At 39.1% G+C, this 17,939-nt stretch overlaps 1 protein-coding gene across 2 annotated transcripts in view; it reads left to right on the forward strand.

Moving 5' to 3' along the window:
• SACS (sacsin molecular chaperone) overlaps positions 1–13,780 on the forward strand; it is an 84,917-nt gene extending 71,137 nt beyond the window's left edge. For both annotated transcript variants that reach the window (XM_035003691.1, XM_035003692.1), the window contains one exon: positions 880–13,780. In XM_035003691.1, coding sequence (XP_034859582.1) covers positions 880–12,437 — 11,558 coding nt within the window. In that variant the 3' untranslated portion in view covers positions 12,438–13,780. The remainder of the gene's footprint in view (positions 1–879) is intronic.
• Positions 13,781–17,939: the final 4,159 nt, after the last annotated feature.

Here is a 17,939-nt window from a genome sequence, read left to right on the forward strand (position 1 = left end):
GTCTCCTCACTTATAAAACATCTAGAAGTAGAGTTGCTTGGTGGGGGACAAGCCCCACTTTCGCAGCAGTGCCCACCTGCTCCCATCCCTTGTCCCTGGGGCATTTCTGCAAAATCCCAGGGCTCCGAAGAGTATAATAAGTAATAAGTAGCTAGGTAAAAGCTTCTTTGGAAAAGCTGTGAATATCGTCCCTACTTGGGCATGTAAATGGAGCAGTCTTGGGACCAGAACTTCATCCCCATCCTTTTTCCAGAGAGAATTCAGGTGACACCTACCTTACACATCTAGTTTTAGTGAGTGGAAGGAAAGTCTGTAAGTCCCCTCGCTGCCTCAGCTTCAGAGAGTGTTGGTCATCTGAGACAGGGACTTCAGTCTCATGCCCCTCTCTTCATCCTGTGCAGCCATGTTCCCATCCTGGAAACACGAAGGAAGGAAATTCATATTGGGTTTGCTTACAAATTGCTTACCCTTAAATGGAATGGTACTTAGTTAAGCTTTAGCTACATTTTCTTTGATGTTTTTATTTGTGGACAGATAACCACTAAAAATCACTTTCCATGTTGATTCCATTTGTAAAACATCATAGGATAATTTTAAAAATACACCCAAATGCATTTTAAATATTTATTTAAAATAAGCACTTTCCAAAGAGAATTATTTCTCCCTTAAGTCATTGTAAATATAAGTGTATCTGTAGATTCTCTGTCGTTACATAAAAATTATTTTAGCCCAGGTATGCTGAATGTTTGCATTTTTACAGTGTACTTAAATCTTCTAAAAATGGCTTTGTTGTACTATGTAATCTGCAAGAATAGAAAGCTCAGTAAATTACAGTAGAGTGTTACATGTATTTATAACATTTCTGTGTATGATTTACAGGGAGACCATGTACTCAGCTGCAGCTTCTAAATCCAGAACGATTTGCACGTCTTATCAAAGAAGTAATGAATACATTCTGGCCTGGCAGAGAGTTGATTGTTCAGTGGTACCCATTTGATGAAGACAAAAATCACCCATCTGTTTCATGGCTTAAAATGGTTTGGAAGAATCTCTATATACATTTTTCAGAGGATTTGACTTTATTTGATGAGATGCCACTTCTCCCCAGAACTACACTAGGCGAAGGTCAGACGTGTGTGGAACTTGTTAGACTCAGGATTCCATCATTAGTCATTTTAGATGATGAATCTGAAGCACAGCTTCCTGAATTTTTAGCAGACATTGTACAAAAACTTGGAGGGATTGTCCTTAAAAAATTAGATGCCTCCATACAGCATCCACTTATTAAAAAATACATTCACTCACCATTACCGAGTGCTGTTCTGCAGATAATGGAGAAGTTGCCGTTGCCAAAATTGTGTAATCAGATAGCTTCGCTACTTCCCCCACACAAAGAGGCCCTAAGGAAGTTTTTAGCTGGTCTAACTGATAGCAGTGAAAAAGAGAAAAGAATAATTCAGGAATTGCCGATATTCAAGCGAATTAACCATTTATCTGATCAGGGAATTTCCTCTTACACAAAACTAAAAGGCTGTAAGGTTTTGCACCATACTGCCAAACTTCCTCCAGATCTCCGACTCTCTGTTTCAGTAATAGACAGCAGCGACGAAGCTACTATTCGCTTGGCAAACATGTTGAAAATAGAGAAGTTAAAGACCACTAATTGCCTAAAGCTCATTTTAAAAGATATTGAAAATGCATTTTATTCACACGATGAGGTAACACACCTTATGTTATGGACCCTTGAGAATCTGTCCTCTCTGAAAAATGAGAATCCGAATGTGCTTGACTGGTTAATGCCATTAAAATTCATTCAGATTTCACAGGAACGGATGGTGTCAGCCAGTGAACTCTTTGATCCTGATATAGAAGTACTAAAGGATCTCTTTTACAGTGAAGAGGAAACTTGCTTCCCACCTTCAGTTTTTACCTCACCAGATATTCTTCACTCTTTAAGACAGATTGGTCTAAAAAACGAAGCCAGTCTCCAAGAGAATGATGTTGTGCAAGTAGCAAAAAAAATTGAAGCTTTACAGGTCAGTTCTTGTCCAAATCAGGATGTTCTTCTAAAGAAAGCCAAAACACTCTTACTGGTTTTAAACAAGAATCATACACTGTTACAGTCGTCTGAAGGAAAGATGACCCTGAAGAAAATAAAATGGGTTCCAGCTTGCAAGGAAAGGCCACCAAACTATCCAGGCTCTTTAGTCTGGAAGGGAGACGTCTATAACCTTTGTGCCCCGCCAGATATGTGTGATGGAGCCCATGCGATTCTGGTTGGCTCGTCACTTCCCCTTGTTGAGAGTGTCCATATTAACCTGGAGAGAGCTTTAGGGATCTTCACCAAACCTAGCATCAGTGCTGTCTTAAAACACTTTAAAATTGTTGTTGATTGGTATACTTCGAAAACCTTTAGTGATGAAGACTACTATCAGTTTCAACACATTTTGCTTGAAATTTATGGATTCATGCATGATCATTTAAATGAAGGGAAGGATGCTTTCAGAGCCTTAAAATTTCCATGGGTTTGGACTGGCAAAAAATTTTGTCCCCTTGCCCAAGCTGTGATAAAACCATTCCATGATCTTGACCTTCAGCCTTATTTGCATAGTGTGCCTAAAACCATGGCAAAATTCCACCAACTCTTTAAGGTCTGTGGTTCGATAGAGGAGTTGACATCAGATCATATTTCCATGGTCATTCAGAAGGTGTATCTCAAAAGTGACCAAGATCTCAGTGATCAAGAAAGCAAACAAAATCTTCATCTTATGTTGAATATCATCAGATGGCTTTACAGCAATCAGATTCCAGCAAGCCCCAATACACCGGTTCCCATACATCATAGCAAAAATCCTTCTAAACTTATCATGAAGCCAATTCATGAATGCTGTTATTGTGACATCAAAGTTGATGACCTCAATGACTTACTGGAAGATTCGGTGGAACCAATCATTCTGGTGCATGAGGACATACCTATGAAAACTGCAGAATGGCTGAAAGTACCTTGCCTTAGCACAAGACTGATTAATCCTGAAAACATGGGATTTGAGCAGTCAGGGCAGAGGGAGCCACTTACTGTAAGAATTAAAAATATTCTGGAAGAATACCCTTCAGTGTCAGACATTTTTAAAGAACTACTTCAAAATGCTGACGATGCAAATGCAACAGAATGCAGTTTCATGATTGATATGCGAAGAAATATGGACATTCGAGAGAATCTGCTGGACCCAGGCATGGCGGCTTGCCACGGACCCGCTCTGTGGTCATTCAATAATTCTCAGTTCTCAGATTCAGATTTTGTGAACATCACTAGGCTAGGAGAATCTTTAAAGAGGGAAGAGGTTGACAAAGTTGGAAAATTTGGTCTTGGATTTAATTCCGTGTACCATATCACCGACATTCCCATCATCATGAGTCGAGAATTCATGATAATGTTCGATCCAAACATAAACCACATCAGTAAACACATTAAAGACAAATCTAATCCCGGGATCAAAATTAATTGGAGTAAACAACAGAAAAGACTGAGGAAATTTCCTAATCAGTTCAAACCATTTATAGATGTTTTTGGCTGTCAGTTACCTTTGACTGTAGAAGCACCTTACAGCTACAGTGGAACTCTTTTCCGACTGTCCTTTAGAACTCAACAGGAAGCGAAAGTGAGTGAAGTTAGTAGTACCTGCTACAATACAGCAGATATTTATTCTCTTGTGGATGAATTTAGTCTCTGTGGACACCGGCTTATCATTTTCACTCAGAGTGTGAACTCAATGTACTTGAAGTACTTGAAAATTGAGGAAACCAATCCCAACTTGGCACAAGACACGGTAATAATTAAAAAAAAACCCTGCTCTTCCAAAGCATTGAGCGCACCTGTCTTAAGTGTTTTAAAAGAAGCTGCTAGGCTCATGAAGACTTGCACCAGCAGTAATAAAAAGCTTCCTGCTGATGCGCCAAAGTCATCTTGCATTCTTCAGATCACAGTTGAAGAATTTCACCACGTGTTCAGAAGGATTGCTGATTTACAGTCACCACTTTTCAGAGGTCCGGATGATGACCTAACTGCTCTCTTTGAAATGGCTAAGTCTGGCCAATTGAAAAAGCCATCAGATGAGCTGCCACAAAAAACAGTAGAGTATACCACGTGGCTTATATGCACCTGCATGGATACAGGAGAGGCTCTCAAGTTTTCCCTGAATGAAAGTGGACGAAGACTAGGGCTGGTTCCTTGTGGGGCAGTGGGAGTTCTGCTGTCTGAAATCCAGGATCGGAAGTGGGCTGTGAAACCACATGTTGGAGAAGTATTTTGCTATTTACCCTTACGAATCAAAACAGGATTGCCAGTTCACATCAATGGGTGTTTTGCTGTTACTTCAAATAGAAAAGAAATCTGGAAGACGGACACAAAAGGACGATGGAATACCACCTTCATGAGGCACGTTATTGTGAAAGCTTACTTGGAGGCGCTCAGTGTCCTGCGTGACTTGGCCACTAATGGGGAACTAATGGATTATACTTACTACTCAGTGTGGCCTGATCCTGAATTAGTTCATGATGATTTTTCTGTAATTTGCCAAGGATTTTATGAAGATATAGCTCATGGAAAAGGGAAAGAATTGACCAGAGTCTTCTCTGATGGATCCACGTGGGTTTCCATGAAGAATGTGAGATTTCTAGATGACTCTATACTTAAAAGAAAAGATGTTGGTCCCGCAGCCTTCAAGATATTTTTGAAATACCTCAAGAAGACTGGGTCAAAAAACCTTTGTGCTGTTGAACTTCCTTCTTCAGTAAAATCAGGATTTGAAGAAGCTGGCTGCAAACAGATACTGCTTGAAAATACATTTTCAGAGAAACAGTTTTTTTCAGAAGTGTTTTTCCCAAATATTCAAGAAATTGAAGCAGAACTCAGAGATCCTTTAATGAATTTTGTTCTAAATGAAAAAATTGATGAATTCTCAGGAATTCTTCGCGTTACTCCCTGTATTCCTTGCTCTTTAGAGGGGCATCCTTTGGTTTTACCATCAAGGTTAATCCACCCTGAAGGACGAGTTGCAAAGTTATTTGATACTAAAGATGGACGGTTTCCTTATGGTTCTACTCAGGATTATCTTAATCCTATTATTTTGATTAAGCTGGTTCAGTTAGGCATGGCAAAAGATGACATTTTATGGGATGACATGCTGGAACGGGCACAATCCGTGGCCGAAATTAATAAAAGTGATCATGCTGCTGCTTGTCTAAGAAGTAGTATCCTGTTAAGTCTCATCGATGAAAAACTAAAAATAAGGGATCCTAGAGCAAAGGATTTTGCCACAAAATATCAAACAATCCCCTTCCTTCCATTTCTAACAAAGCCAGCAGGATTTTCTTTGGACTGGAAAGGGAACAGTTTTAAGCCTGAAACTATGTTTGCAGCAACTGACCTTTATACAGCTGAGCATCAAGATATAGTTTGTCTCTTGCAACCAATTCTAAATGAAAACTCACATTCCTTCAGAGGTTGTGGTTCAGTGTCATTGGCTGTTAAGGAGTTTTTGGGGCTACTAAGGAAGCCAACAGTTGATCTGGTTGTGAACCAATTGAAAGAAGTTGCAAAATCAGTTGATGATGGAATTACATTATACCAGGAGAATATCACCAATGCCTGCTACAAATACCTTCATGATGCAATGATGCAAAATGAAATCATTAAATTATCAATTGTTGAAAAGTTAAAACCCTTCAGCTTCATCCTAGTTGAGAATGCATATGTTGACTCGGAGAAAGTTTCTTTTCATTTGAATTTTGAAGCTGCACCATACCTTTATCAGCTGCCTAATAAGTACAAAAATAATTTCCGTGAACTTTTTGAAAGCATGGGTGTGAGGCAGTCATTTACTGTTGAAGATTTTGCCCTTGTTTTGGAATCTATTGATCAAGAGAAAGGAACAAAGCAAATAACAGAAGAGAATTTTCAGCTTTGCCGGCGAATAATTAGTGAAGGAATATGGAGTCTCATCAGAGAAAAGAAACAAGAATTTTGTGAGAAAAATTATGGCAAGATATTACTGCCAGATACTAATCTTAAGCTTCTCCCTGCTAAATCTTTATGCTACAACGATTGTCCCTGGATAAAAGTAAAGGACACCACTGTAAAATACTGTCATGCTGATATACCCAGGGAAGTAGCCGTAAAGCTAGGAGCAGTCCCAAAGCGACATAAAGCCTTAGAGCGGTATGCATCCAACATCTGTTTTACCACGCTTGGCACGGAATTTGGGCAGAAAGAAAAATTGACCAGCAGAATTAAGAGTATCCTTAATGCCTATCCTTCAGAAAAGGAAATGTTGAAGGAACTTCTTCAAAATGCTGATGATGCAAAGGCCACAGAAATCTGTTTTGTGTTTGATCCTAGACAGCATCCAGTTGATAGAATATTTGATGATAAGTGGGCCCCACTGCAAGGGCCAGCACTCTGTGTGTACAACAACCAACCATTTACAGAAGATGATGTCAGAGGAATTCAGAATCTTGGAAAAGGCACCAAAGAAGGAAATCCTTGTAAAACTGGACAGTATGGGATAGGATTCAATTCTGTGTATCATATTACAGACTGTCCTTCTTTTATTTCTGGCAATGACATCCTGTGTATTTTTGATCCTCATGCCAGATATGCACCAGGAGCCACATCTGTTAGTCCCGGACGCATGTTCAGAGATTTGGATGCAGATTTTCGGACACAGTTCTCAGATGTGCTGGATCTTTATCTGGGAACTCACTTTAAATTGGATAATTGCACAATGTTTAGATTTCCTCTTCGTAATGCAGAAATGGCAAAGGTTTCAGAAATTTCTTCAGTTCCATCATCAGATAGAATGGTCCAGAATCTTTTGGACAAACTGCGGTCAGATGGGGCAGAACTTTTAATGTTTCTTAACCACATGGAAAAGATTTCTATTTGTGAAATAGATAAAGGTACTGGAGCTCTGAATGTGCTGTATTCTGTAAAGGGCAAAATCACTGATGGGGACAGATTGAAAAGGAAGCAATTTCATGCATCTGTCATCGATAGTGTTACTAAAAAGAGACAGCTCAAAGACATACCAGTTCAACAGATAACCTATACTATGGATACTGAAGACTCCGAAGGAAATCTTACTACATGGCTCATTTGTAATAGGTCAGGTTTTTCAAGTATGGAAAAAGTGTCAAAGAGTGTTATATCGGCTCACAAGAACCAAGATATCACTCTGTTCCCACGTGGCGGAGTGGCTGCCTGCATTACTCACAACTATAAAAAGCCCCACAGGGCCTTCTGTTTCTTGCCCCTCTCTTTGGAGACAGGATTACCATTTCATGTGAACGGCCATTTTGCTCTAGATTCAGCCAGGAGAAATCTGTGGCGGGACGATAATGGAGTTGGTGTTCGCAGTGACTGGAATAACAGTTTAATGACAGCATTAATAGCGCCTGCATACGTTGAATTACTAATCCAGCTGAAAAAGCGCTATTTCCCTGGTTCTGACCCAACATTATCAGTTTTACAGAGCACACCTATTCATGTTGTAAAGGATACTTTAAAGAAGTTTTTATCATTTTTCCCAGTTAACAGGCTTGACCTACAACCAGATTTATATTGTCTAGTGAAAGCTCTTTACAGTTGCATTCATGAAGACATGAAACGTCTTCTCCCTGTTGTACGGGCTCCAAATATTGACGGCTCAGATTTACACTCTGCAGTTATAATTACCTGGATTAATATGTCTACTTCAAATAAAATCAGACCATTTTTTGACAACTTACTGCAGGATGAATTACAACACCTTAAAAATGCAGATTATAACATCACAACCCGCAAGACCGTAGCGGAGAATGTCTACAGGCTGAAACACCTACTTTTAGAAATTGGTTTCAACTTGGTTTATAACTGTGATGAAACTGCCAATCTATACCACTGTCTTATAGACGCAGATATTCCTGTCAGTTACGTTACTCCTGCTGATGTTAGGGCTTTTTTAATGACCTTTTCTTCTCCTGACACCAACTGCCACATTGGGAAGCTGCCTTGTCGCCTCCAGCAGACTAACCTAAAGCTTTTTCATAGTTTAAAACTTTTAGTGGACTATTGTTTTAAGGATGCAGAAGAAAATGAGATTGAAGTGGAGGGACTGCCCCTTCTCATTACACTAGACAGTGTTCTGCAAACTTTTGATGCGAAACGACCCAAGTTTCTGACAACATATCATGAGTTGATTCCATCCCGCAAAGACTTGTTCATGAATACGTTATATTTGAAATACAGTAGTATTTTATTGAACTGTAAGGTGGCAAAAGTGTTTGACATTTCCAGCTTTGCAGATTTGTTATCCTCTGTGCTGCCTCGTGAGTATAAGACCAAAAATTGTACAAAGTGGAAGGACAATTTTGCAAGTGAGTCTTGGCTTAAGAATGCATGGCATTTCATCAGCGAGTCTGTAAATGTGAAAGAAGATCAAGAAGAAACACAACCAACATTTGACATTGTTGTTGATACCCTAAAAGACTGGGCCTTGCTTCCTGGAATGAAGTTCACCGTTTCAGCCAACCAGCTTGTAGTTCCTGAAGGTGACGTTCTGCTTCCTTTGAGTCTCATGCACATTGCAGTTTTTCCAAATGCCCAAAGTGATAAAGTTTTTCATGCTCTCATGAAAGCTGGCTGTATTCAACTTGCCTTGAACAAAATCTGCTCCAAAGACAGTGCATTTGTTCCTCTGTTGTCATGTCACACAGCAAACATAGAGAGCCCCACAAGCATTTTAAGGGCTGTACATTACATGGTTCAGACTTCAACATTTAGAACTGAAAAATTAGTAGAAAATGACTTTGAAGCCCTTTTGATGTATTTCAACTGCAATTTGAGTCACTTGATGTCCCAAGATGACATAAAAATTTTGAAGTCTCTTCCATGCTACAAATCCATCAGTGGTCGGTATATGAGCATTGCAAAATTTGGAACATGCTATGTACTCACAAAAAGTATCCCTTCAGCTGAAGTGGAAAAATGGACACAATCATCGTCGTCTGCATTTCTTGAAGAAAAAATACACCTAAAAGAACTATATGAGGTGCTTGGCTGTGTGCCTGTAGATGATCTTGAGGTATACTTGAAACACCTTTTACCAAAAATTGAGAATCTCTCATATGATGCAAAATTAGAGCACTTGATCTATCTTAAGAATAGATTATCAAGTATTGAGGAACTGTCAGAAATCAAGGAACAACTTTTTGAAAAACTGGAAAGTTTATTGATAATCCATGATGCTAACAGTCGACTAAAGCAAGCAAAACATTTCTATGATAGAACAGTGAGAGTTTTTGAAGTTATGCTTCCCGAAAAATTGTTTATTCCTAAGGACTTCTTTAAAAAATTGGAACAACTTATAAAGCCCAAAAATCAAGCCACGTTTATGACCTCGTGGGTGGAATTCTTACGAAACATCGGACTGAAATACATACTTTCCCAGCAGCAGTTGCTGCAGTTTGCTAAGGAAATCAGTGTGAGAGCTAATACGGAAAACTGGTCTAAGGAAACATTGCAAAATACAGTTGATATCCTGCTCCATCATATATTCCAAGAACGAATGGATTTATTATCTGGAAATTTCCTGAAAGAACTTTCTTTAATACCATTCTTGTGTCCTGAGCGGGCCCCTGCCGAATTCATTAGGTTTCATCCTCAGTACCAAGAGGTCAATGGAACACTTCCTCTCATAAAGTTCAATGGAGCACAGGTAAACCCCAAATTTAAGCAGTGTGATGTGCTCCAGCTCCTTTGGACGTCCTGCCCTATTCTTCCAGAGAAAGCCACACCCTTGAGTATCAGAGAACAAGAAGGTAGTGAACTTGGTCCACAAGAACAGCTCGAACAAGTTTTAAGCATGCTTAATGTGAACCTGGATCCTCCTCTTGATAAGGTCATTAATAACTGCAGAAACATATGCAACATAACTACTTTGGATGAAGAGATGGTAAAAACTAGAGCGAAGGTCTTAAGGAGCATATATGAATTTCTCAGTGCAGAAAAAAGGGAGTTTCGGTTTCAACTGCGGGGGGTTGCTTTTGTGATGGTAGAAGATGGTTGGAAACTCCTGAAGCCCGAGGAGGTAGTGATAAATCTAGAATATGAATCTGATTTTAAACCTTACTTGTACAAGCTACCTTTAGAACTGGGCACATTTCACCAGTTGTTTAAACATCTAGGGACTGAAGATATTATTTCAACGAAGCAATATGTTGAAGTGTTGAGCCGCATATTCAAAAATTCTGAAGGAAAACAGCTAGATCCTAATGAAATGCGCACAGTTAAGAGAGTAGTTTCTGGCTTGTTCAAGAGTCTGCAGAATGATTCAGTCAAGGTGAGAGGTGATCTGGAGAATGTACGAGACCTCGCACTTTACCTTCCAAGCCAGGATGGCAGACTGGTGAAGTCCAGTATCTTAGTGTTTGATGATGCACCACATTACAAAAGTAGAATCCAGGGGAATATTGGTGTGCAGATGTTGGTTGACCTTAGCCAGTGCTACTTAGGGAAGGACCATGGCTTTCATACTAAATTGATAATGCTCTTTCCTCAAAAACTTAGACCCCGTTTACTGAGCAGTATACTTGAAGAGCAGTTAGATGAAGAGACTCCCAAAGTTTGTCAGTTTGGAGCGTTGTGTTCTCTTCAGGGTAGATTGCAGTTACTCTTGTCTTCTGAACAGTTCATCACGGGACTGATTAGAATTATGAAACATGAAAATGATAATGCTTTCCTGGCCAATGAAGAAAAAGCCATAAGACTTTGCAAGGCCCTAAGAGAAGGATTGAAAGTGTCCTGTTTTGAAAAGCTTCAAACAACATTAAGAGTTAAAGGTTTTAATCCTATTCCCCACAGTAGAAGTGAAACTTTTGCTTTTCTGAAGAGATTTGGTAATGCAGTCATTCTGCTATACATACAGCACTCAGACAGTAAGGACATTAACTTCTTGTTAGCATTGGCAATGACGCTGAAGTCGGCAACGGACAATTTGATTTCTGACACCTCATATTTAATTGCAATGCTAGGATGCAATGATATTTACAGGATCAGTGAGAAGCTTGACAGTTTAGGAGTAAAATATGACTCTTCAGAACCATCAAAACTTGAACTTCCAATGCCCGGCACCCCAATACCTGCTGAAATCCATTATACTCTGCTTATGGATCCAATGAATGTTTTTTACCCAGGAGAGTATGTTGGGTACCTTGTCGATGCCGAAGGTGGTGATATCTATGGATCATACCAGCCAACATACACATACGCGATTATTGTACAAGAAGTTGAAAGAGAAGATGCTGATAATTCTAGTTTTCTGGGCAAGATATATCAGATTGATATTGGCTATAGTGAATATAAAATAGTTAGCTCTCTCGATCTGTATAAGTTTTCAAGGCCCGAGGAAAGCTCTCAGAGCAGAGACAGTGCCCCTTCTACACCCACCAGCCCCACCGAGTTCGTAGCCCCTGGTCTACGAAGCATCCCTCCTCTTTTCTCCGGTAGAGAGAGCCACAAGACCTCTTCTTCAAAACATCATTCCCCCAAAAAGCTCAAGGTGAATTCTTTACCAGAAATCTTAAAAGAAGTGACATCAGTAGTGGAGCAAGCTTGGAAGCTTCCAGAATCTGAAAGAAAAAAGATTATTAGGCGGTTGTATTTGAAATGGCACCCCGACAAAAACCCAGAGAATCACGACATTGCTAATGAAGTGTTTAAACATTTGCAGAACGAAATCAACAGACTAGAGAAACAGGCTTTTCTAGATCAAAATGCAGACAGAGCCTCAAGGCGGACATTTTCAACCTCGGCATCCCGGTTTCAGTCAGACAAGTACTCATTTCAGAGATTTTATACTTCGTGGAATCAAGAAGCAACAAGCCATAAATCTGAAAGGCAACAACAAAATAAAGAAAAAAGCGCACCTTCAGCTGGCCAGACTTACTCTCAGAGGTTCTTCGTTCCCCCCACTTTCAAGTCAGTTGGTAATCCAGTTGAGGCACGGAGATGGTTAAGACAAGCCAGAGCCAATTTTTCAGCTGCCAGGAATGACCTTCATAAAAATGCCAACGAGTGGGTGTGTTTTAAGTGTCACCTCTCTACCAAATTAGCTCTGATCGCCGCTGACTATGCCATGAGAGGGAAGTCCGATAAGGATGTCAAGCCCACCGCACTTGCACAGAAAATAGAGGAGTACAGTCAGCAGCTTGAAGGACTGACAAATGATGTCCACACATTGGAGGCTTATGGTGTGGACAGTTTAAAAACAAGATACCCTGATTTGCTTCCTTTCCCACAGATCCCAAATGACAGGTTCACTTCTGAGGTTGCTATGAGGGTGATGGAATGTACTGCCTGTATCATCATAAAACTTGAAAATTTTATACAACAAAAAGTGTGAAGGTATTTAAAAAAAAAAAAAAAACAGAGCTAGAGCTTGACTGTGTCATAACTCAAATGTGAAGTGCTCTACTTCCTTAGGCTTTGTTGCCAGTTCTTTAAGAATTGTATAAAGCACATTGCAGATCGCTGGGAAGAACTTCGGGGCTGTTGTTAATGTGAAAATCAATGGAGGACCCTGCCTGACTCTGAAAGAGAACTATTTTGAAGATGGTGAGCTGCAGAATTGCTAGATGTATTTGAATGGCTAGGATGGCACATTATTGAACTGCACTTTATGTAACCAAAGCTTAGCGGTTTGTTAGATAAGAGCTTGTGTATGTCTGTGATCAGGATGGAGTTACTTTTCTGTTTTTAACATGGTGTTTTTGAAGGAGCTAATGAAACACTGGACATATCATTGGTTTAAACAAGGGGAATTAAGTCTTTGGCGTTGATCACTTCTTTAATTGGATCCTCTTTTGGATGCATTATTATCAGCTGGATCTGATTATGAATTTGTTGCAATTTTACATCTTAAATACTCAGTACATTTATAAAATGGTACAGTATTTTAATCCTGAATATTACTTGATTAAGAGTATGCAGATAGTACTTCTTAGGGTGCACTGAGTGCACTTTACATCTTTATTTTAAATGGTTTTTTACACTTTATGTTTACAGGCTTTCTATTTCATGAAGGTAACATGGAAAACTCAAAATGGTGGCAGTTCTTATCACCAGATGTTAATATTGCGTCCAAGAACTGCTTACCAAAACAACATTTATCAACGGTTAGAACATTTGCTTTCTGTTTGTACATATTTTCCACAAATATCATAATTTGTATAGTGTGATTGAACAGGATGCAATCTTTCGTTGTCTAAAAGGTGCTGCAGTTAAAAAAAAATCTCTTCTTTCAACATGGCACTTAGTGGAGTTTTTTGGATTTTACTTTGAAAACATTAAAAAAAAAAAAGTGTAAAATCATTGTGACAATATCCAGTAGCTTATAAAAGAGGAATTGTCAGCTTGCATTTTCCCCATGAATGATTCAGAACTGACATTTGATTTTCATCCTGTTTGAGTGTCCTACTATACTGTACTTCAGCATATTTCTTTTGCAGAATGTAAATGAAAGGTAATGATAATTAGTTTATATAAGTGTGCTGGCTGTAAATGATGCTGAATATAAATTTTATGCAATTAAGGGCTTATGGAACATATGAAAACTTTTTTACTTTTATGGTAATAAGGAATGTTTGTGCCTCGACTATTGTATTGCTTCTGAATGTGAAGCTATGTAATTATTTCTGCTATTATATTAAGTGCCATACTTTTAATAAAGCAAATGTACATATCAAATTATTGTAACTGGTATTTCCTGAAAATCAAACTTAGTATCTTCCTATATAACGTTTTGATATATGCATATAGATGTATTTATTGGCAATATTTAGGATAGAATTTTTTATTATATTTTATATTGGAATTTTAGCACATTCTTTTTTTATGATTGAGTATAAAGTATTTGATATATACTGGGTTTATTAGGTGCTGATTTAGTTAAGAGTTTTATTTTCCCTTTTTGGGGAATAAGATTAGCTGATATATATGGTATGTATATATATACACACACATACATACATATATGTATGCACACACACACACATATATATATGTATTTGGATGTAGATACATTAAATATTACGGTTCTTCCATAGGTAGAGGCTGAATTGGTATTTACCTTGCCTCAGGAGGGGGCTGCATGTCTGGGGCTAATTTACGCTTGAGCCCTAACAGAAAATGTTCATCTTTATACCTGAGGTCTTCAAAACTAGGCAGACCAGGGCGAAGAGTTTTCTGGGGCTTACCAGATTCTGGGTCTTCAGCTTTCTGGGATGTCTTAAAAAGTGCTTGCTACTTTGAAACTCAGATTCAGTACTTGGAATATATTTTATTGTTTTTTGATATTAAAATGTACACAGAAAACCTTGTCTGGTGGACATTGGGCTAGTTGATCTAGTTGGAGTTCCCGTTTTTTTTTTTTTTCCTATACTTAAAAAAAAAAAAGGTTCACAATCCCTTATATACAACCCTTGGATCCAAATGTATTTCAGAATTTGGATTTTAGAAGTTAATACAAACATTCCCATCCAGGTTGATAGCACTCTTAAACACGATATTTCTGCCGTGAAACCTATGAATACTCACCCTAACTGGAATACATAGGCCTGATAAATAACCTCACCTAAATTCCTGTCAGATCTCGCCACCAGTAGTTTGCAGCAGACATATATGGAGGGTGTGCCTATTTTTAGAGCTTTTTAGATTTTGAAATTCAGGGTAAGGAATTTTTGATGTGAACTAACTTTATTATTTTATGCTTTCCCACTATTTCCCTTTTCTTATTAAAAGGAAAGTGGAAACAACCTGTGTGGGGAGTAGCTGTTCCTGAGTAGCGCACGGTCTAGCAAGGATTTGGAACAGGCTTTCCTGCATTCCAGAGCAGGTTGTGTGCTGCCAGATGAGCAAGGGAGAAAAGCATCCCCCGTGGGCTGGTGGAACTGTTCATAGCATCTGCCAGGAAACTCAGGGAGAACCTGTGCAGCCCGGGTAGTTTAGAAAGCAGTGGGGAATGCAACTCTTGATTTCTGGGTTGTGAGTTTGAGCCCCACACCGGGCATAGAGATTACTTAAAAGACACTGGGGAGGGTATGTGCTATGGTGAGCACTGTGAATTGTGTAAGACTGTTGAATCACAGACCTGTACCTCTGAAACAAATAATACATTATATATTAAAAATAATTTAAAAAAACAAAAATAAAAATAAATATAAAAAAATGAATGAATGAATGAATGAATGAATAAAAAAATAAAAAGCAGTGGGGAGTTGGTTGGGGGTGGGGTGGGAGTGCCAAGAGCCCAAGGATGACCTTGGCAAAATGTTCAAGTAGTGTTTAATAAAGAGCAGTTGTTCACGGGTCTGATGGTCTGATGTGCGGGTGTGGAATTCTCTTCCTTGGCGCCGGTCGACATCTCCGTACTTCACGTGTTCTGTAGCTCTCAAGGATAAAATTTGTAGTGCTGGTAGAAAAGAGCAATTATAGAAGATTTTAATTAGTTCTGTATTCATCAGGGTTCTACCAGAGAAAGAAGCAGGAGGAGACGTCCAGAAACAGATAGATGGAGAGATCTGTTTCCGGGAAGTGACCGGTGACCGTGGGGGTGGCACTGGCGGCCGCCACAGGCTGCGCACACTCGGCCGGGGCCGAAGCTGCAGACTGCCCACGGAATGTCCTCATGCTTTGGCTCCCAAAGCCTTTTTCCGTTCTCTTGTTTGATCAAATACGGCTTAAAGTAGTGCCATTCATTCATCCATTTGAAAATGGCCCCTGGGCACCATGTGCAGGCGTTCTGTCAGGTGTTGGGGACGTGAAGGTGCACACTCCATCCTGGAAGTGAAGCTGTGCTATCTATTCAGTTAAGAATGGATTTTCACTTAGCGGTGCCCTTAGATCCTCTTGTTCCGCCTGCATGTTTACGCCTGATACAAAAGCTTATTTGGTTTTGAAACAACAGCAAATCTGAAATGGAATTTAAAATAGGACAAAATGCTAAAGCTGAGTAGGAATTGATGTGTTAAATCAGGGAAGGAAGGGACAAAAAACTAGAGAGACACCACCTAACAGCCTTAGTATGAAGGGCTCTGCCTTTCAGAAGTGCTTCTGCTCTCCTTCACTGATCCCCAAAGCAGTGGAGATTGACCTGTGGCTGGACTTGGGTGGGGAGGACCTGAACACATGTAGCTCAACCCTTTTACTTTGAATTTGGCTGCCTTCAGAACAGGAGCATCTGTCCACCCTCTTCCATGTGGCGAGCTATGGGAGTCAGGGGCCCACAGTTCTCCCTGGGACGGCAGAGGTTCCTGTGATATTCGGGTCTTAGGGGCGTCCATTTTGCTGCAAATCAAACTTTTTTACTGTTAAAGCTGACATTTTGATCTTCATCATTCTGACTTGTGCCTACTCAGCTGGTTTGGAAGTTGAAAAAGAAATAAGGGCTATTTTTTGAGGTCACTCAAATATCAACACTTAATAGTCTACAATCACTTAGTATATATACTATTAGTGTACATAGGTCATTAGGTATGTTCGTTAGGTATGTTCATAATCATGACCTTGGACTTTTAATGAAAATTTAAATTACATTGCATAACGTGTTTAAAAAGACAGGTTTATGTAATATATTTTATAATATAGCCTATCTAAAAGTTTTGATTCTAACCAGAAATAAATTCCTTATCATTCTGGAGAATGCAGCTATCCACAACAACTTCTTTCATGATGATTCCAAATAACAAAGGAGAAAAAAAAATCTACATCTTTGATTTAAAGGGTTTTATCCTCCATAATTTCTCCTTGATTCTTTTCCTTGACCTTGTGTCAACCAAGCTTGAAGACATTTGTTTTGCACAAACATGGAGCAAGAGAGTAAATATGACCAAACAAAGGCAGTGTTACTTACTAGGACAGTAGGAATGCTGTAGCAAGAAAGCAAACATTTATTTAAGAAATCAGGACTTAACTAAATGGAAAAGTGAATACCAATTTATAACCTAAAAACACCCACCCCCTGTGAAATTTTAGGTGCATTATATTTAGAGTCGAGTTTGTTCTTAACTGCTCAGGACACACCTAATTTTTTTTTTTGTAATTTCAAGTGTTTATGCACATAACAGTTCGAAAATCCAGGATTTGTTATAAGCGGGCTATGCTGTTAAATGACCTTGTTAAAACAGCATGAGAAATCAAGAGTTCACTCTTCCACTTTCTCTCAGTTCTGAGACCACAGAAAATGAATCTGAACTCATGTTTACAGTTATAAATCCTATAAATAGAAAGTTGCAATGCTCTTGGTCCTACCACATCTTGTGCTACTTGGAGATCCTAATTATAACAACTGGTAAAACACCAAGCCAAACCAAACCAAACTCACCAGTCTTTGTGATGACTGGCACTTTACAAAGTCAGTGAGTGGCTTACACAAGGCTAGCCTGTTTTCATAGGTTCAGTGTGTCCTATTTGACTTATATAGCAACACATACTACCAGCTGGTATTAAACCTACTTTCAAAAATGAAGAGAGTGATTCTATGAAGTAACATCAAGTCTGTTAACTTTGTGTAAGAGGTAAATGCACAGGCTGGGCCGTTAGGAGTCCCACCACCTACAAGCTGTGTGATCCTGGTGGACTTTGGTTTCTTCACTTGTCAAAGAATATCATCCCATCTACACAATTCTCACATAGGCTGGTGTTTGGATGGAATGAAACAACATACCAGAGATTTTTGAAATTAAAACAACTGTTCACATGTAGGGTCACATTTCAGTTTAATTTCACTAGCTACCGCCTGACCTTCTGACTTGTCCTAGCTGAACCTTTTTTAATTACCAGTAACTTGGGGGAAAACATTACCTCAAAGTGCTGTTGTGGGGATTAAAGAAAGGAAGACAAACTGAAG

The sequence above is a fragment of the Mirounga leonina genome, unplaced genomic scaffold (genome assembly GCF_011800145.1).
Source record: "Mirounga leonina isolate KUSES-001 unplaced genomic scaffold, KU_Mleo_1.0 Mir_127, whole genome shotgun sequence".
Classification (NCBI taxonomy): Eukaryota; Metazoa; Chordata; class Mammalia; order Carnivora; family Phocidae; genus Mirounga; species Mirounga leonina.